Consider the following 21,987-nt stretch of genomic DNA (forward strand, 5'->3'; position numbering starts at 1 on the left):
AAATCTGTTTATTATTGTTATTCAATTGTGTGCTTTGAAACACTAGGTCTAATATAATGTATCATTTTCAAATCATTTGAAGAAATCTTTTGTTAAAGCTTTTTATTCAGTCATTATATTTTCATTTATTTGAATTTAGCCACAAACAATTTTAATGTTTTTGAGCCTGATGGTCTTAAACAGGAGAAGGTGAGAGAGTCTCTGATCTTCAAAGTCGCAGAAAGCCGGGAGGGCACAGGCTCTGCTCAGAACGAGGCACTAACATGTGTTATCAATTTTAGCTTAAGTTCAAAAGGATAGAACTTGTTTTTAGCAAATGTTTGCTATTTCTGCCATCACACCATTAGTCAAATAATGTTCAGACTCCAAGAACACCTTCCATTGGCCACTTTTCACCTAGTGAAATAGAAGGAGTTATATTGAATGAGATTAATGTATTTTGTCTTGCATTATTTTCAGGAAATTTTAAAAAATTACCATGTAACTTAACTGTAACTTTGTATTATTGACGAATGTTATGGGCAGAACGTTAAGATGATTTTCATAATTAAAACCTATCTATATTGGCGTGAGTATCCACTTTCACCAAAAGCTTTGTCATTGGCTTCCACTTGCCTATTTCTCTGCACGTATGGTAAGGACACATTTCTGGAATAAGAGGTCATCATTTAGTAACAATGCCAAATTCTTGTTATTTTCTGTCTATTTCTCTCTCAAAATATTCTGAATTTATCTCAAGTGTACTACACTTCATGTCATCTTAAAAGACAATACATATGTTGTACTTACTTTACTAGTAATTCACAGAGATAGTTTGTTAGGATAACAAATTTTGGAAACCCTAATGACCCAAGTTTTATCATGCATTCATGGCTACAAATTGTTAAATGAGTTCAGAACATGACTGTCTAACCACATCAACAAAATTATAAAAATCACTGCTCCATATATTAGAAAAATACAAGACAGGGAATGTTATTTTTACATATTTAAACAGCTTTTGTTGCTTCTTCATCACTGTCCATTTATGTCCCTTGGATGAACTGGCCATTTTGACTTATAAAAAAGTGTGGCATTGTGTATTTTTCTCATTTATGTGGATAGGATGGTTTTCTGATATTTTTGAAAAATTAAGATCAACCTACAAAATTTGTTATAGCACGATTTGCATGTGCCCAAAGAGCACTAGTTTACATATACAGTAAATATTCTAGAGAAAGAAAAAATATGATGTTGCACTAGTTTAGTGGCTGTCTGAGTAATTGTGGTCTTACACAACCTTTTCAGAAAGGGAGAAAAAGTATCACATCTAAATCCTGAGGCTAGTAATATCTTGATACCAAACTATACAGCTATTATCAGAATGTATAATAACATTATTGTAATGCATAAACAAAAATTTTATAACACTAGAATAATTGTGAAGCCAGATCTGAAAGTGTATCAAAAAAGATATTACATTATTTCTAAAGTGTAGTTTATTCCAAGTATGAAAAGTTGGTTTTGTATTTAACAGTTCTTAAATAAGCTATTTTAATTTTAATTTTTTATTAGCACATCATACATAGAAAATGTGTATTCCTGATAAAGGTATGTGAACAGCCCCCAAACAAATACAAACAAACCTACAAACGTCATATTTAATAGTAAAACTTTAAAAACATTTCTTTTCAAGAAAAAACAAAAAGCCTGTTTTTATTATTTCAATTCAATGTTGTACAGGAAATCTTAAACCTTTTTTTTTTTTTGTGGCTTTTGCAAATAAATCAGCTCCTTTATTTGCATTATTTTGAACACTCTAATAATGACAGTCTTCACTGATATTCTTGAAATCCTGTTTGTTTGTTTTTTTAAGAAACTTTTCCAATTAGACAAGCAAATAAATAAAAAGTAGAAAGCTTAGAAAGGAGAAAAAAACAAAACTTTTTATAAAATCAAACAACATATTCAGATCACTATGTACATTCTTTCCACTTACTGTATGATTTACATTACTGTGCTTACCTCATGACTCAAGTGTAACTAGCGTAAAGGACAGTAAATTAGTTGTTATCTTTGAATATGTTAAATTTTGTTTCAAGTTAAGCATAAATAAATAAAAATATTTTTCAAGCAGCCAAATGTAAAGCATTCTATGTGTTAGGACTATAGAGTACTGTTGGTTAAGGATGTCTTGGAGAAAGTGTTTCTCATCCTGATTTTGAAGAGAGAGATTATCCCTGGCCAGTCTGAAATTATAGACCTAATTTGATCCATTGTAGCTGGCACACTGATAGGTGTTGGATTTAGAACTACAGACAAATGGGCTTAGTCTCTGCTGTCATTAACTCAGAGATGTAATAGGGGTCATTTCCGCAGAGTAATGTCTTGATTAAAATGGAATTTGGAAGACATCGTCCTGTACTTTTACAATGATTTAATGAGAAACCCACAGAAAAAAATACCCTAAGTCAGTTCAATATTTCATTTCAATATTTCAGTTCAATATTCATTACAATATTGTTATCAATTAGGTATAATATGTGAAAATCTATGAAACATTTTTTATTCTCATCAAAGATGATTCAAATCTTCTTTCCTGGAAATAGGCAAATTTTGTCAATTTTTTTCAACTTTCCATCTCCCGTTTGTTTTTTTTTTCCTTCCATCGTGACACTGATTATATAGATTGCTAGTGGCTAAGGTCAAAAGTTTGAATTTTATAATTTACCCTCATTAGAGCGTGTTCAATCCTTTTGAAAATAAGAGGTAAAGTGTTAGACCCAATTATTGTTGTTAATAGGGAGTTAATAGCATTTCCATTTGAAATTATTAAATGTAAATATTTCATATTTCAATATCTGATAAACAGTTTATGTTTGAATGAAAATATTTTAATCTAGAAAACAAAATGTGTTAGAAAATTTCAAAGAAAATATCTTTATGACTGACTCTTTGTATATGTATATATATGCATATGTATGTGTATATATTTTATATTAATAAAATATTTTTATTTTTTATATTTTTATTTATATATTATATTTATATTTTATATAAATTTTTATATATTATATATTTTATATAAAATTTTATATTTATATTTTTGTTTATTTTATATTTTTATGTATTTTATAAATAAATATATGTTTATTATATTTATATTAATAAATATATACACATACATATGCATATATATATATACACCTATACACTCTTTATAAGAAATGTGATTGAGAAAGTTTTGGTAAAACAGCTGGTGCTGAATCTGGAATTCTTAGTCATTTTGAATCACATTTCTTCTGTCATCAAGCAGCGATTCAATGATTAGTAATAGCTCTGAGCCACTGGGGATAGTTGGGAAAAGGAACTGATTCTAACAGACTGATTTGCTTCCCTTTACTCTACAATTGTGAAAGATCACCATTTTATCTATACTCATAAATCAACTTGAGAACAAAAGTAAAACTCCACTGCAAATTTTGTGTTGCTCATTTTTGATGGTTTCATTTCAACAAGTCATAGAATAGTACTTTCATTGAGTTTAGTATGTATACCCAGATGTGTTTTGGGGTTTCTGAGAGCAGCAAATGATACAGGCTTTGTCTTGAGGAAGCTGATCATGTCATTTGTAAATCAAAATAGACCTGAAAGAGCATGCAAACTTGAGTACAAATACATGGCATAATGTGCAGATGAGCTGCCATTTTATAAATAATTTCCCACCACATTTAATGCATGTTAGAACTAGTTCTCGCCACTACTGAAATCTCTTTTTTCTTTAATCCTATTTATCATAATCAAAATCACAATGGAAGGGAAACTCTAAGTCAAGATACTATTTTCCAAGGTAGAATATTTGTGATTCTGTTTACTCTTTGTACATTTGGTTCGTAGAATCTTTGAACATAATTCAAAGCACATTTTCAGACTTGTCCATCTTAACTGATGTGTTTACAAATACCTGAATGATAGAGTTAAATGCAAGCTGATCTGATTTCTGAATGGTCATGGGGCTTTGACTTAATTGACTGGTTTGATTTTTCAGCTACTTTTATTTCATTTCCTAAACATTCCACTAGACATGCTAATGAGAAATGAAATGGTCATAATGGTGGGAGCCAGAAGGAAAGGAGTGATAAGCAAAGGTCTGAGTAGTATAAAAATGCAGTAACTGGCCAATGATATTCAGAGTTGGCGGTGTGAGGCAAAATATCTGTGACTGCATTTGAAGTATGCATTGAATTTTGGTAACGTATCATTCCTCCCAGCACTGTATGAAGGAGGAAAGACAGAAACTGATGGAGATTTACAGAAAGCACACATATGCAGGATTTTATTCATTCATTCATTTACTCATCCATTTCATTTCAGGCCAGGCATCTAGAATCACACAGTCTTTAGGGATCTGATACTAATTCAGGAGAGATCTAAGTTTCCAAGGAAATGGTGAATCTTACCTTTCTTTCTGAATATTTTTTAATCAAAGTTTAGTTGGAATTTTGATAAAGCAAGTTCTGGGGGCTCAAGGTTTTGACAGAAGCAATTTTTCAGATATTACTACATTAACTAGATAGATGTTATATGGTGCCTTAAAAACATAAATCAGTGTTTTAATGGAAAGCATATCAATGTATTAAGTGGTTGTAACATGTATAAAAATTATCTCAGAAACTATAGAATTTAAATAGATTTTTTCTTAATAAATAAGACATAATTCCTGGAATATATTCAAATTACTGAATGTAAAAGTATAACCTTCATGATGCTAACTCATAATTTACATTCTGTATAAATTAGAGTTTTTACACATGAAAGGAAAAAAATCAAGAAAAGGAAAGTATTTTCTAGCATCAGAATGCAAACTAGCCTCATGATAAATAAGACACATATGAGGAAAAATTAAAATTGTGTTATACAGTTAGGTGTACATTAATGTTTGTTTAAAATTTGTTATTTGCTCATGAATTTTCAGCAGTACTCAAGTAGGACTCAATTCAGGTCTTCTGGACTTGGAAAAGGAGTGATTTTCCTTCCTGTAAGATGCTGGACTTATAACTAAAATAGTATTATAATAATAATAAAGTAAGGGAATTACAGTGTGGTAATATGTATAGGTTTTGAAATTAGAGGTGGTCATGTTTAAAATTTGCCTGACTACTATCTAATTGTATTACCTCAACAAGTTGCTTAAACCTACAATGTTTTCTGGATAGGAATCAGTAAAATTAGAATAATGCATATTGCTAAAGCATAAGTAAGCTGTGAGGATTAAGTGATACAACAAATGTCAAGTACCTAATGCAATGTTACATAATTCTAATCATGAAAAACAATTATCAGTATTTCCTTTATATCAACACATCCTTTTTTTGGTATTTTTCTTTATAAAATGTTAGCTTTACATAATCTTCCTAGTTGTTACCATAATGTATATAGAATTATATTTTCAGCTTTGCATAATATTATGCTATAACAATTGTCTAACGTACTACAGTCTTCAGGTCATCATTTTAATTTAAAATCATCCAAAGCTTTAACATGCAATAACTGACTAAATCATTATCTGTAGTGGAACATTTGTTATATTCATAGCTCTGTGTATCCAGTATACTTAGCACCTTTGTGTCTGATGCTTTTTCATGTGTTACAGTTTTCCCACATTATCAGTTTCCGAAAGCGACAGCATAGTGTGTTCAGGTTGTGACTTTTAGCTTTATAACTCATTAGGTGTATGATGCCCAGCAAGTTAATTAACCTCTGTGTCTCAGTTTTCTCATGTGTAAAATGGAAATAATAATACTTAATATGTTAATAGATAAATTAATTACACCAGTATCATATGCACAATTACTATTATTTAAATACAGTAAAATGCTGGGTTAAAGGTTTCATGGTATTTTAGGCTACATATTTGCAAAATGGGTATTACAAGTTACTGCCAATAGCAATTTTAATTTCAGTTTTATTTTCCGTTTAAACATAGTCAGCATTGATTTCATAATTTTTAAGTGTTAATCAAATATGGTAAATAATTATAACTGTTATTCTGAATTGTTTTGTAGAACTCATGTGTGGAATCCATAAAGGCAGGAATTTTGATCTACTTGCTCCCCACTAAGCAGCACAAAAGAGAATACCTACCACAGTGCCCTACATGTATATATGTGTATGAGCACACATAGCGCATATAAATACCCATAGAAAGAATAAATAAATGCTAAATTCCTAACGTTATCTTGGGCTTGAAGGCAGAAATATTTGGTGTTGAAGATTAGTGAGAATTTCATTAAAGAGAGGAAAGGGGCATATTTTTTCTTTACTTGAAAGACCTGTTAAACCAATTTAGATACTATTGGTCATGGGCCTTTGTTCTGGAAACCAATCTTCTCCAATTTTTGTGGTTTTTAATGTTTTATTTTCTAATGAAACCTAGGGCTTTTTGCTGCAACTTATTGGAAGACAGGTAAAGTTCTTACATCTCTATAATCATCAGGTGTATCCAACTGTATTATATATGTTCATTGTATAACACTTGTTGAACTGTACTGATTAACTATTTTTTATTATTTACTGTATACCTAGGTAAGCCAGTTATGATTGTCACAGAATACATGGAAAATGGTTCCTTGGATAGTTTCTTACGTGTAAGTAAGATGCACACACATACATATATATGAATAAATTGCTGAAAATGTTAGAGACACCCTCCAACATTGTGCCAAGCAATTCGGTAATCTAAGTTTAAAGTAAAACTGAAATTTTCTGAGGCTAAATAGACAGAGGAGGGCTGTAAAATTGCACCTTTATTTTGCAGCATTCATATGTTAATGGTTTATATTTTTAAAACAGATTCGTGAATTCTTCTTCAAAAGAGTCTTTTTATACTGCCAAGATTCACACTCGTTAAATAAAAATAAAAAAGAATCCTAAAGCAAGTAATAAAACCCACTGATGTAAGACAGAAAGTCTCTTTTTTATTTTAAGTAATCTCAGTCTGATATAATTATTTAATCACAGTCTGATATAAGACAGACCATCTACTTTCCAAATAGTGCTGTCTACTCAGAAAATAAGCATGTGCTCTAATGCTAAAGTATATATAGTTTCAATTTAGATGTATCATTTTGGTGTTAGATATGTATATTAATTCTTTAGATTGGTAAGCTTTATACAATTATCTATCTATCATCTATCTGTCTATCTATGCATCTATCTATCTATCTATCTATCTATCTATCTATCTATCTATCTATATTTTTTTGAGATGGAGTTTTGCTCTTGTTGCCCAGGCTGGAGTGCAATGGTGCAATCTCGGCTCACTGCAACCTCCGCCTCCTGGGTTCAAGTGATTCTCCTGCCTCAGCCTTCCGAATAGCAGGGATTACAGGCGCCCACCATCACGCCTGGCTAATTTTTGTATTTTTAGTAGAAATGGGGTTTCACCATGTTGACCAGGCTAGTTTAGAACTCTTGACCTCAAGTGATCCACCCTCCTCAGCCTCCCAAAGTGCTGGGATTACAGGCATGAGCCACTGCACCTGGCCATATTTTGACATACTATATTTCACCATATGAAAGTGTATATATTAAATTTACATCTATTTCAACAAATATCGTGTTCAACAATTTTATGAAGTTCAGGACAATACCAATTACCAGTCATTGCAGGGTATCAGAAAAGACATAGGTCCTGTCCTGAAGGTGCTTTTGGTGCTACATAAATTGAGATATGTAGATGACAGAAAGATAGAGAAATAGATAGATAAAATACGTAGTATCATTCATAATCATGGAAGAAAATTTTAAATTTTCTAAGAGTGAGAAAGGATATGCTTTATATTAAAATCCATTACCCAAATAAAAATTTTAATAGCAATTATTTTCACAATCATTATTTCAAAAATAAACATTTTCAAAATCAAGTGAGTTAAAATATGATAAATATTATTTCAAAATTATTGTTTGTAATTAAACATGGACATTTTATATTAATGCATTATCTATACATTTTAAACCTTGTGTTTCTATTTTAATCCAAGATTAAATTAGATTGGAAGCTGGATTATGTGATTTGGTTTCTTATTGCTTTCTATTTTGTGACCTGCAACTCAGAGGTGGGTAGAAAAACAAATATCCAATAAATATTTTGACTAATTATGAGCTAATTATTTATGATAATGTTTAAAAATGTAGCATCCACCTTATTTGAAATGATTCATAAAATATCAGGAAACAAAGAAGGGGAAATAAAAATTCAATCAAACAAATAAATATCAACCTAAACTAGCCACAAGATTCATTTCATTTTGTTGTTCTTAACCTTAATGAGTCTGAGGAGGAGTTAGTGGTTTTTTTGTCATTTAAGGACCAGTAAAGTCCTTGCTTTTAAACTGAAGTCAAAGAACGTTAAGGTACTTCCTGTTACAAAGTATTTCCTGTTACAAAGTATTTCCTGTTACAAAGTATTTCCTGTTACAAAGTATTTGATAACATCGCCACTGTGTTACTTTGTTTCTGCCTTGTGTCCATTTGCCACATATCTTTGTCTTGAGTGCTTAGGACAAAAGGGTGTATAGTCAGTCTTGTTACAAAATTCAATATGTGAGATTTTAACCAATAAAGATACATCTTTAAGAAATAGGAACATATCTTAATTGTACATTTGAACTGCTTCACAGAAACACGATGCCCAGTTTACTGTCATTCAGCTGGTGGGGATGCTTCGAGGGATAGCATCTGGCATGAAGTACCTGTCAGATATGGGCTATGTTCACCGAGATCTCGCTGCTCGGAACATCTTGATCAACAGTAACTTGGTGTGTAAGGTGTCTGATTTTGGACTTTCTCGTGTCCTAGAGGATGACCCGGAAGCTGCTTATACAACAAGAGTGAGTAACTCAGATTTTCTCCTCTTTTATCGTTGTTTTCCATCTCATATCATGTTGATTTGTAAATAAGTAGAAATCATGACCCAAAATGTGTTGTCAATTATGTTTTTCATAAAGAAAACGTATCTTAAAATTAAAATATTACTATTTATTCTGGGTAAATAGATGATCACTGTTTTAACATTTAATGATTCTAATTCTGAATTTCTATACCTTAGTTTAATATTCCCCACCAGAAGCAGGATTCTCACATTCCTCAAATCTTGATATTTTTAAATGTATCCATCTTTTCACCATGGTTGAGTCACCCTGAACTGGCAAAATAGATAAATTCTCAGGACCCACTACATGTCATTTTGAAACACTTTCAAATCAATGTTTAATAAGTAACACCTATTTTTATTATAAAAATGTCAAAACAGACGTATAAAGAAAAGTTATCCATAATTGTGCATCCACAGAAAACATTTACAAGATTGTGAGTCAATTCTTCCAAATTTTTCTTCATACTCTTACATACAAACATGTTCATGAATATATTATTTAAATATAATTATTTATAATACAATTGTATGCCATTTATCTCCATACCAATATACTTCTTGAATATATTTCATTGTCAATAAATAATCTTTAAGTTTTGATGTTTAGTAGGTTGCTGTGTTCTATATTGTTTTATCTTTTCTTAAAGCAAATCCTAATTAGTGAGCAAATTGTTATTATATTTAGTTATTTCATATTTTATACAAATGTATAAATGATCTGTCTGCATTCATAATTGTTATGAGCCTCATGATTTTCTAATGATACATTCCTAAAAATGAATGTTTTGTGTCAAAGATTATGTGACTATTTTAAAAGCACACTTTACTACACTCTTGATAAAACTAGGTGTTATCATTAATTTTACTATTATCAGTTAGGATTAATTAAATGCGTATGTTTTCATTTGCATCCATTTAATTCAAAATGTATTTGAATTTTTTGTGAACAGTCTTTTCTGTTGTTATTTTCTTTTGTGTTTGTTTTTTGTTTTTTAGACAGGGCTTCACTCTGTCACTCAGGCTGGAGTGCAGTGGCACAATTATGACTCATTGTAGCAGCCTCAAACTCCTGGCCTCAAGTGATTCTCCTGGGCTCAAGTGATCCTCCCTCCTCAGCCTGCTGAGTAGCTGGGATTACAGGCATGGGTCACCGGCCCCAGCTAATTTTTAAGTTTTTCTTTAAAGAAAATTCTTTCCGTGATAGAAATTTAGAAAATATAAACAACAAGTAAATGTCTAATAAGCATTACTATTAATACTACACAAACATAATTATTAGCATTTTAAATTTATACTTTCAATTTTTTAAATAAATTTTCACAAATAAATAACTCCTCTTTTGGCATAAAGTTACAAAAATGGGATTATACTGTATATACTGATATAGAAAATGATTTCAACATACCAATAAATTCAGCACTTTATGTGTAAATCAATGCCATTTTATCTGCCTTGTTTTAACTTAAAAAAATAAAATACGTAATTTTCCAGATGATTAAATATTTTTACAGTATTTCATAATGTCTAATACTATATTCATGCACATACTTTAATTAAATAAAGCGCTAGTAATTGGGCCGAATTACAATATTTTCATATTATGAATGATATTTTGATGTCATGATATCTATTTCATGTCTGTCCATGATTACCTCTTTGGGATACTTCTATAGAATTAACATTACAGGATCAAAATGTGTACAAATATGTGAGAGTTTTTGGCATATGTATTGCCCAATTGTCTTTGCTATAGTTATCAATTTTCTCTCCTAATGGCAGTATCTTTCTCCATATTCTCGTCAGCCAAGTGATTGGGTGGTTCCAAAGATAGTAGTCTTCTGCTATTTTCTTATTATCTAATTTTAAAAGTTTATTCCTGATTTTAAAAAAAAAAGCTCATCCTATTTGCGAATCACTCGAGAACTCCAATAATCAAAATTGTCACATGGCATGCATATCATGCTATATATAATAAAGAACCTAATATGCCAGGTAGCATTTCTTCCGCAAGTAAAGCCACAATAATAGAACCACTGAATGACAATGGCACAATGCTGTTGGGATATATCTAGATGCATTGATATAGGAGCTAGGACTCTCCCAATGGCTTTTAATAATAAACCCTTTTTATTTTTCCAATTTTCAAATATACCTCATAGTGAATTTACTTTGTTCATGAATCTAAATATTTTTTTTAAAAATCTGAGTATTTTTTAAAAAGCCCTTAGACACTTAAAATGTGTCCTACACAAAAATGTTGTTCTTACAAACACAATTCAAATGGATAAGAGCATGACAAATTAAGAGAAATTTTGTATCTTGTAGCTAGTTGAATTAAATTTACAAGTGATTACAATTATATAGCTCTGAACACTTGATGAAATTGCAAAACACGGGATAAATACCTCAACAGTGCTTTTGAGTTCTCCTTCTCTGATCACCAGAAAAAATAGCCAATGTATCTGCAACAAAGCATCATTTTAATCACTGAACTATCAGTTCAGTAGACACTATATGCTACAAGGGATACTTATTGTCTTAAGGAGTGTATTTCATTCTACTCACTTCTGCTCTTTTTCTAAGGCTATCCGTCTTACCCTGTCATGACATAAGTACTTCTAACAGTCCATGAAAAGTGTCACGCTTACTTACATTGTCCTTGTTACAACAATCTTATTATACAAGAAAAATACCTTGAGGATAAATAAAAACTATTTGATAAAACACTTTATTTGAAATGTTAAATTTCTGGTTATTCAGTCAGGTTCTAATTTCTATGCCATATTAAATTATTAATTAATTAACTAATTAATTTTTTTGAGATGAAGCCTCACTGTTTCTCCCAGACTGGAGTGCAGTGATGCAATCTCGGTTCACTGCAACCTCCACCTCCCAGATTCAAGCAATTGTCATGCCTCAGCCTCACAAGTTATTTGGATAACAGAGTCTTGCCACCACACCTGGCTGATTTTTGTATTTTGGGTAGAGACGGGGTTATTCCATGTTGTCCAGGCTAGTCTCAAACTTCTGATCTCAGGTGACCCACCTGCCTCAGCCTCTCACAGTGCTGGGATTACAGGTGTGAGCCACTGTGCCCGGCCCCATTTTAAATTATTACATGAGAGCATCTCTGTCCCCATAAGTAGGCTTGATTGCCAGGATACTCGAAAGAATAGTTTCTCCGGCAGAAACTGGAAATATTTGTCCAACTTTAGATGATTCATACTATGGAGAACACAGTGGGTTAACTCTAAATGTTTCAGTTACACTGATTGTTGCTTTGTCAGGACCTCTTTGTGTTAGAAGAAAGGTGTGGTATGGAAATTGCTCTTTAACGTTTCTGAAATAAAAGTGCAACAGGCTCTTTGCATTTCTGTTTCAGTCTCTGAAGATTCTTAAAAACACACTGAACAAATAGGCTCATTCACTACCAATAAATAGCAGTTTCGAGTTCTTCAGTGTTCATCCTTGTATTTTCTTGGAACTCTCTCAAATGATCAATGGGAGTCCTGGCTTTCTTCCGAGAAGCTGTAATTTGCACGTGCATTTCTAGAGTAATTTAGACATCGTTGATTTCATCTCCCATAATAGGTCTTATTTAGTTCAATAAGTTTATAGTTTACTCTAAATATGAGGTATGGTTATAAAGTAATAGGACTTCATTTTTTTAAAAAAAAACAAATACACCAAACAGCTAAATGAGGCAGCATTCTAAGTTTTCCTTTTGGAAATAAATCTATACTTACTCCAGGAATGCTGATATTGCACAGAATGTTTTGGGAATTTCTCTTTTGGAATTATATTTAAAGCTAAATTATGGCTGATGCCATTAATTAAAAAATTTTAAGCAAGTAGTATTTTGGGATATAGGCTTGACTGAGATAAAATCTCATCTCGATAAGCAGAATGGGGTGGCTCACACCTATAATCTTGACACTTTGAGAGGCCGAGGCAGGAGGACCTCTTAAGCTCAGGAGTTTGAGACCAGCCTGGGCAACATAGCAAGACTTCATCTCTGTAAATATATATATATATATATATATATAGTATTTATATATATGTCTACATTTATGTATTATATATTTATATAAAAATATATTATATATAAATACTATATATATGTGTTTATATATATTAAAATAATATAGGCCGGGTGCAGTGGCTCATGCCTGTAATCCCAGCAGTTTGGGAGGCCAAAGCAGGTGGATCACCTGAGGTCAGAAGGTCGAGACCAGCCTGACCAACATGGTGAAACCCCGTGTCTACTAAAAATACAAAAATTAGCTGGGTGTGGTGGCATGCGCCTGTAATCCCAGCTACTTGGGAGGCTGAGGCATGAGAATTGCTTGAATCTGGGAGGTGGAGGTTGCAGTGAACCTAGATTGTGCCATTGCACTCTAGCCTGGGGGACAGAGTGAGAATCCATCTGAATAATGATAATAAATAAATAAAAATAAAAACATAAATTCATCAGGCATGGAGACACTCACCTGTGGTCCCAACTACTCAGGAGACAGAGGTGAAAAGATCACTTGAGTCCAGGAGGTTGAAGCTGCAATGAGCTAAAGCCTGATGATGGAGCAGGACCCTTTTTCAAAAAATAAATAAATAATAATAAATTTAAAATGAAGAAAAGAAAAAGAAAAAAAAGATTATATTTTTGTGCATATATTTTCTGTTTGTTTGTTAACCCAAAGCAGTAAACCCAGCTTAGACATCTGTCTTGTTTATTTGATTTAGTGTGCTCTGATTATTGTTATTTCAGAAAAACAAGTTCACCATTCAAAACAATTTGCTGAGGCATTCCTTTTAGATAACAAATCCTGGTTAATCTGCATTAAAAAGTCAGTCACATTAATAACATTTAACACAGTTCATCTAGTGTCTGAAGTTTCTACAATTTGGAGATTAAGATTTGGTGCCTCAGTGCAGTGACCCTTTCCTGGTTGATCCTCTGAAAGCTATTGCCTGTAGGTAGAGTGTAGTTGCACTGAAGAATTATGAGGGGCATTTCAATCAATGTCAGTAGAAAAGAATAGAGCATGGAATGTCTGCCGCTCTCATTTTAAAACATCTCCGTGAGAGGCAGAATAGAGGAGTGTATAGAAATTATATAATCTATTTATGTATTTCAAACTTCTTAAACTTTGAAGAGTATTTGAGGAGTTGAGGGAACACCTAAGCTCAAAACTTAATTTATCAGACACTCAGATATTTTCTCACACTGTGTTTCTTTAAGTGTATCACAAGCTTTCCTTCCTTATGTTCTCAGTAGCGTGCCTGATATGAAAGGGTCAGCTAAGATAGTACTATACACTTTTATGTTTGTTTTTCCTTTTACATAAGGATATTGTGTAGGGAATCAGATTTCTTTTTCCCCCAATACTCACTTCTTGTTATTTCTTCTCATTTCTCACTACTATGTTATGCAGAAATTGCAAATATTGATATTTTCCATTATACAATATTATTATGCATCCTATAATGCCTGTAAAACTCCACTGTACACTCATGGGATGTTCAGAATGAATAAGGCTGTGAAGTTTCAGTATTATTATGAAAATAGTTTCTATCTTGTGGACCCCTAAAATGCTCTTGGGAATCCGCATAGATGCTTGGATGACACATTGAAAGCCACTGTTACAGATACTTTACAGGGACGAAAGCCCCTTAATAACTAAATGAATATTTTTGTCATTATTCACCGATGTAAATCTACATTATGGCATAGTTTTATGTGCTATAATGTATTTTAAAGAAGTAGCCTTGAAAGCAGAACTGCAGCTGCACACCAAAGCTGCCAAATCATCTTGAAAGTCCATGGACTTCATTGGGATGGATATGATTAGAGCATTTAGATCCACAAATTTAAATCATCAAAGAAGTTTTGTGTCTGGAAAAAAAAAAAAAAACACAGAAAAACGAATTCCTTTCCTTTGGTTTCTCATCATGTGACTTTGAAAGTATAATTATAACATGTTTGTTGTATTTTTGCCCTGGGTCTACTAATTTACTTTACTTCATTCTAACAGAATCATGACACTGTTGTAGAACAGTTTGCCCCTGAATGATTTTTCAATCTGTGCTCTTATGAAATTTTATTTTTAACTGGTTAGTATTTTTGTATATATGCATTCATGCATCTATATAGATGAACATTTCTATATTCATATGTTGAAATACATGGCATCCTAAATTCCAAAATGATAGTGATTAATTTTCTGTTTTATATAGGATCAAGTTACTGAAAATACAGACTTTTATCTTATTTAGATGCTGTGTAATCCGTCACTTCAATTCTTCCTATGTCCTTAAGTTCATTTTGGGAGCATAATTACCACATAAACTGAGTTGGAAAATTTGAGAAAACAAATTGAGTTATCCTTGGCTATATTATCCATTATTAGATTTGTTTTCTTTTTCATTTCTATTCTGAAGTTGCCTACTTAGTACATACTAACTGGATTTTGTTAGAACGTTTTCTTTTACGTAATGATTTATTTCACTTTTTAGATCTGCGACTCTGCCACATCGATATCAGATATATTCTAGTACAACTTTGTTTTATTTGATTTCATTTTAAGGATAAGACAAAAAAAGAAAAGTGGCCAAGCAAGTGGTTAAAAGCTAAGAGGTTAAATATTTCCTTTCTGATAACTCCAATCTAAGAACATAAATAACAGAAAACAGGAGGCTTTGTTCTGTAACATTTTCAAGAACTAAAAATCTATGCATATCAAAATTGGTATAATGCAAAAGACACATATTAATTTGATAAGTAATATATGTCACATGTCATTTATACCTACATGAAAAAGGTAATAACAAAATGTCTAATTTGTGTCCTTCATATAGTAAAAGTATTTTAAGCTGTGAACAAAAAAAGTCAATGATGAATTTATTGCCTCCCGTCTTATGATCAAAATGAATATGCCTGCATGTAGCATCAGAAAATACCATTTACTCAATAACTAGAAAACTCTCAAAGGTTCAGTGATTTCAGTGATTAATGTTGAATCAAAACTTAATGAAAAGTCTAGTACTTTCTACCCAACTATTTCAGAGAGATGAGTAGCATGAACATTTGAACATGTAAGAAACAACTATCCAGTTTATGTGGTGAAAAATTAAAACTATAATTGTGAAGTGGAACACAGGAGCACACAAGTAAAGGCAGGAAAGTAAAATGAAGAATGCAGACAGTCTATGGAGAATGCAATTTTATATAGGATGGTCAGAGAAATGGTCTGGTAAAATGACACTAGAGCAGAAAATGGGTTTGAATGAAGGAGCAAATATTGAGGCTAAAGAAACATTAATTTTGCTTTCACTAATTTTCAATTGAATAAAATAATTTTAATAATTGCCCTGATTCCAAGAGGCGCACCTTGCAGGAAGACAGTTTAAGTCATTAGATTAACAGTTTAGCTCAGACTAAATGTCAAGCTAATGGCGACTAGTCCTCATTTCCTATTGGTGATGCATGCCTCTAGTCCCAGCTACTCAGGAGGCCGATGTGGGAGGATCACTTGAGTCCAGGAGGTCAGGGCTGCAGTGAGCCTTGATTACGCCATTGCACTTTAGGCTGGGCCAACAGAGTGAGGCCTTATTTCAAAACAATCATTAGAATGAATTTAACATTATTCCTATCATTTTAATTGCCAATTGTCAGTATCCCCTGCTACATTTCTACTAATTTACCATTGCTTCTTCAAAAAATTGTGTTCAGAGTGCTACAAGTTCAGACTTTGAAATGAATTACTATAACTTTTTTAAAAATTAGAGATTTTAAGTTGGACGCAGTGGCTCAAGCCTGTAATCCCAGCACTTTGGGAGGCCGAGACGGGCAGACCACGAGGTCAGGAGATCGAGACCATCCTGGCTAACACAGTGAAACCCCGTCTCTACTAAAAAATACAAAAAACTAGCCAGGCAAGGTGGTGGCTGCCTGTAGTCCCAGCTACTAGGGAGACTGAGCCAGGAGAATGGCGTAAACTCGGAAGGCAGAGCTTGCAGTGAGCTGAGATCTGGCCACTGCACTCCAGCCTGGACGACAGAGCGAGACTCCATTTCAAAAAAAAAAAAAAAAAATTAGAGATTTTAAAAATTAGAGATTGAATATATACAAAAAATACAAAATTGGACATTTAAAACCTCATCGAACTTTTAAAAAAGCCAGATTCATATTAGGATATATATATGTGTGTGTGTATATATGGATATATATATATATATATATATATATGGACTTATACCCCAATGTTTGCATTATTTTTGTTGAAGATAGATATCATACATCAGATTACTTAGTTTTTACACTGTTTTATGAGAATCTGAAAGTAACATAAACATTATGAGTTTTTGTTTTATTTCCTGGATAGCCATAGAATAACTTGGAACACGGAGATTTTCCTGTATTTCAAGAAATGCTTAATCATTTCACATGATGTTGAAAGATCTGAAAAGTTCAAAGAATGAGGTTTTGCTACCTAAAGGATCGTTTATCTCTGATCTCTTGTGGCAATCAACATCTGCTGAAACTATTCTCTCAGTGGCTCTGAGATTTGAACTACTGGGGATAAGACTAGATGCTTCCCTTGGGAGCCTTCTTGGATCACCCTTCACCTTGTTGTCTTCAGTGAATGAATTTTAGTCCCTGACAATAGATAGATGCTAAATCTTTTAGCCAAATAATTTATCTCTATAGTTCCACTTTTAACCTGAGATGCTAATATTTCTCTCCAGGTTAAATACTCAATTACTTGGGTTTACTCAGATAAACTCTCCAAAGTCCTTTGTCACTCTAAGTATGACCTGACAAAACTCAAAAACAGGAAATGTGAACTATAACCAGTAAACCTTTCCTAAATCAGCAGGCAGAGATTTGTACATATAATTAGAGAAACATTTGGTAGCTATGTGATATTACGCCTCAATATCCAGAGATTTCAACAATTATACTCCTTTTCTTTAGAAATCAGAACTTGAAGCCCCCTAACCCATTTCAGTTAAGCTCCTGAAAAATTCCGGCTTTTAGTCACATGTCTCGTTGAACTGTCTAAATTCATTGAGCTTAGGGAACTGAATTGCAGAACCTTTCAAGAAGAGAGTTACTGTGTGATTCCTCATCTAACTGCTGTTTCTAGGCAAAGTGGACAAGGTTTTAGACTCTCAACTAATCCTGCAGTGGAGTTTAGCAATTATGTAATGCATTTGTCCAGAGAATCCCCAGCATCTTTACCTGTAGCACTTTATTCCACTCCTTTAACTTTTCTGTAGAATTCTAGAAACATAAATCAAGGTGACACCGTGTGGATATGCAATTCAGTCCAAAGTTAGTCTTTCTTTAAGAGTCCAAAATAATTAACACTGAAAATGTCAGCATCCTTGATATTCGTGTAGGTTTAAGATAGAAAGTTGAAAGAGCTACGGTTCATAAGTCAGTAAAGCTGTTAAGCAGTAAGATAAAACTGAACGTAAAGTCAAATTTTATATAGTCCATGACCCTGTTTTTGAATGACAAGACAGCTGTGCAGAGGTTAAGAAACTTGACTAAAATTAAATAGGAGGGTCAAAGCTGAGCCCAGAAACCAAGACTCCTGATTCTTATTAAACTTCGGAATCCACATGGAGCAAATGACTAAACTTACCCTGTACCTCCAGTTACTTAGCTATACATAGATGAGAAGTCAGCACGTGGAGGAACTGGCTGAAGGTTTGGTATTGGAGATATAAGGAGCAAACATTACCTTCTGATTCTGTTAAGTTTGAATTGGAGGTCTTTCTGAAACTGAGGTTTTAGATACACTCCATATGCTGTGATTCTGGGCTTGCTCCAAGCAATTGGAAGCTTTTCTGAAATACATAAATATATCTTGGGAACTTACATGTGGATATAGAGACCAGTAAAAGTAAATGCCTCATTTTAAATGTTTAAATATGGTCAAAAAACACATCTTCATAAATAATTTTTATAGTAACTAGCTGTGCTTTTATAATATTCTGAATGCCTAATGTGGCACATCCTTCTAAAGCATCTACATTTTTAAAATGTCCTTCACATATATAAGCTGGGAAAGCAATTTCTAAACCAGAAAAAAATAGTGCTCATGCAATATGAGCTTGAATTTGTTGAGGTGGGAGGTGAAAAGGGAAGAAGAATTTTTGTGGTCACAATCAAGAACAGAAATATGCATAAGCTCTGTGATGAATTACTTGTAGGAAACTTAGACTCCTATATATTCAATTTATTTTAGTTTGATAGTCTCAGAACTACAACTCCTCAGCTTAAATGCAGCAAGTCTTATTGTAAAGTGTGACTCAATTAAAATTTATTGCCCCAGCTTCTTCTTTTAACTATATTTCAGAACCAAATTGGGCCCTCAAGGACTCTTATTCAGTGTCTCTCTATGCCAATAATATTTACGTTTTTGTAGCTGTAGACAGTGTTTGCTCTTGGAGCAAATGTATACCTCTAGAAGACAAATATATCAGATATTTTAGTATCTTACTAAAATGCTTGTTTATTGATACCTCCATTTAATAAAAAAAAGATGCTTAATTTATAAAGTGACTTTAAGCTTTACTAGCAAAACTTAAATTAACAGGAAGTTATCCTAAAAAAGAAAAAGAAAAGGAAGGAAGATAGGAAAAAAGAAGAAAGGAGAAAATAAAATAAAACAAAAAATTCAGAAGGGATATTATTACACCATCAAAATCCAAGCATTAGAAGATTGGCTCTGGTGAGCTTGACCCCTACTCTTCTATTAGTAAAGGTATAGCTTATGACAGGGCTATACAATATCCCTAGAAAGTTGATTTCACTTAGTCTATATAAAATCCCAGATAATTTGTAGACCTCATGTGGTTTCCTTTCCCTTTCTGATTGTACAACATTTAAAGCAGTAGTTCTCAAATGGGGATGATTTTGTTCCCCAGAAGATACTTGGTATTGTCTTGAGGCATTTTTGGCTGTCACAACTGGGAAGATGCTAATGTAATCTAGACGACAGCAGTGGAAGTGCTGCTAGATATCCTACAATGCACAGGACAGCCGTCATAGCAAAGGATGATCTGGGGTGAAAGGTCAACAGTGCCCTTTTAAAGAAACCTTGCCCTACAAGCTTCCCATCATGTGCTAAAAATGGGAGTGGGGATCAAATGTTTCTCTCAGGTACTTTCTATTTCTTCCTGTTCATATTAGACTGCAAGTTGCATGGGACAATATAGACTGCATTACCATTTGTGAACAAATATGCAACAGACTAGCCATCTGTTATCAGGCCTCCTAGAATGTGGAACTTCAAGCTATCACAAACATAATGCAACAAATCATAAGTCTTGTGTGCCTGTTACAATTTTATTTTCATTTGGTTTCAATTAAACACTTGAAGTTACTTACCACCCTCCACCCTAGGCTCTAAATTTGAAACATAGCCACTCTAGTTTTGATGTTCTATTTTCATTTTATCAAGACATCATGGAGTAAAATCATACATAAATGTATACCTCTAGAAGACAAATATATCGGATATTTTAGTCAGTATGTAAGTCTTACCCTTGTGTAATTTTTTAAATGTTTTCACAGTTTACTTAGCCTCGTTCTACAAAGGGGTAATGTCCATGTGTGTAAACTAAAATTATTCTTTAATTAATTATAGTTTTAGGTTGATAAAGTACCTACAACATTAATATTGAAGCAGTCGACGTAGAATGTGTATTGTTTATGGAGTCAAATGAAAATCTTTATAGCATTCTACAAACTCTAAAACATAAAATCCATACAACATCTTGTGACATATTTTCATAATTCTACAGATACCCTAAAAAAGTTGATGCTCAGTGAATCTTATATTAACTATCATTGTGAAGTTTTTCAAATGTATTGATGTAACAACACTATTAAATAGTAGCATAAGAAAAAAGAGGACATTAGAAAGCAGCAAGATTTAATAAAATAAACTATTATGCTTATATTGGCTCATTCACATTCACATACATTATGAAAAATTAGACTAAACTCATTATCAACTGAAAATGAACTGCACATTTAAAATGCTCAAAATGATCAGAAATCTTTAGTAAAATCTACTTTGCTAAGTCCACAAAATTATAAATCATATTCTCACTTGACAGAACAGCATGCTCTTTTGCAAGCAATAAAGTGTTGTAAACAGCAGAGGTAGAAAATAAGACACATTTTAAACTGGGGAATGCAGTGGTGAAGCGGGGCAGGTGGTTATTCCTCTAGACATCCCAGATCAGCAGGATAGTAAAGCAGTAGAAGGATCACAGAAGATGGAGTGACCAACTCTTGCTGGAAGACGCCCAAATGTTCACCCAAAGAGTTTACGTTTGACCAAGATGTTCAGATAAGAACTTTACCAGTTACAGAAAGCAGAAAAAAAAAAAAAAAAAAGCCTCCCAAGAAGAAAGACCATGTCTTTGGGAAGATAGCATATATACAGGGGGAATTCAATTAAGATCACTGAGCATCTATTGAATGCCTAAACTGCACATCTGCCAAGATAACACCTAAAAAAGAAAATTGCTCTCTGTAGTGAACGTGTATTGTTTATGGAGAGCACAAGTTCATGTGAGTTAATACTCTTTATCTTCAGCTTTGTAATCTATTCAGTTTTTCATAAGCTTATGATTTCAAATTATAGTTTGGGTTTAGTATTTTTATTTGTTGCAGTTGATATGACAGGCACTACTACTACTACTTTTACTAGTGTTGAACACAAAGAGTTTGAAACTACCATGAAGAATTTAAAGAGTTTATGAGAATGGATGCATCTACCTTTTCTTAAATTCCGTAATCATTTTGCTGATTTGAAATTTCACCTGTAGTTTGATTTTTTTTTTACTTCAAATTAAATGTGTACCATGTTGGTTTATTATTCTTTTATTTTTAAAGCCAGAGCAACTTGATATTATTTGCTTGCCCTAGAATAAGAGAAGTTTTAACACTTTCTTTTTATCTGATTTAGTATTAATTGCTAAATTTGAATTGTTTTGTAGCTAACAGTGAGCTTTCCCTAGTAGTGTCATTTAATAAATTTGTTACATCA

At 32.5% G+C, this 21,987-nt stretch overlaps 1 protein-coding gene across 3 annotated transcripts in view; it reads left to right on the forward strand.

Annotated features, from left to right (window-relative positions):
• Positions 1 to 21,987, forward strand: part of EPHA3 (EPH receptor A3) — a 358,475-nt gene that overhangs the window by 305,043 nt on the left and 31,445 nt on the right. For all 3 annotated transcript variants that reach the window (XM_021933950.2, XM_009198517.4, XM_003893817.3), the window contains exons 12-13: positions 6,565 to 6,626; positions 8,661 to 8,870. In XM_021933950.2, the coding sequence (XP_021789642.1) occupies positions 6,565 to 6,626; positions 8,661 to 8,870 (272 nt within the window). The remainder of the gene's footprint in view (positions 1 to 6,564; positions 6,627 to 8,660; positions 8,871 to 21,987) is intronic.

The sequence above is a fragment of the Papio anubis genome, chromosome 2, assembly GCF_008728515.1.
Source record: "Papio anubis isolate 15944 chromosome 2, Panubis1.0, whole genome shotgun sequence".
In the NCBI taxonomy this organism is placed as follows: domain Eukaryota; kingdom Metazoa; phylum Chordata; class Mammalia; order Primates; family Cercopithecidae; genus Papio; species Papio anubis.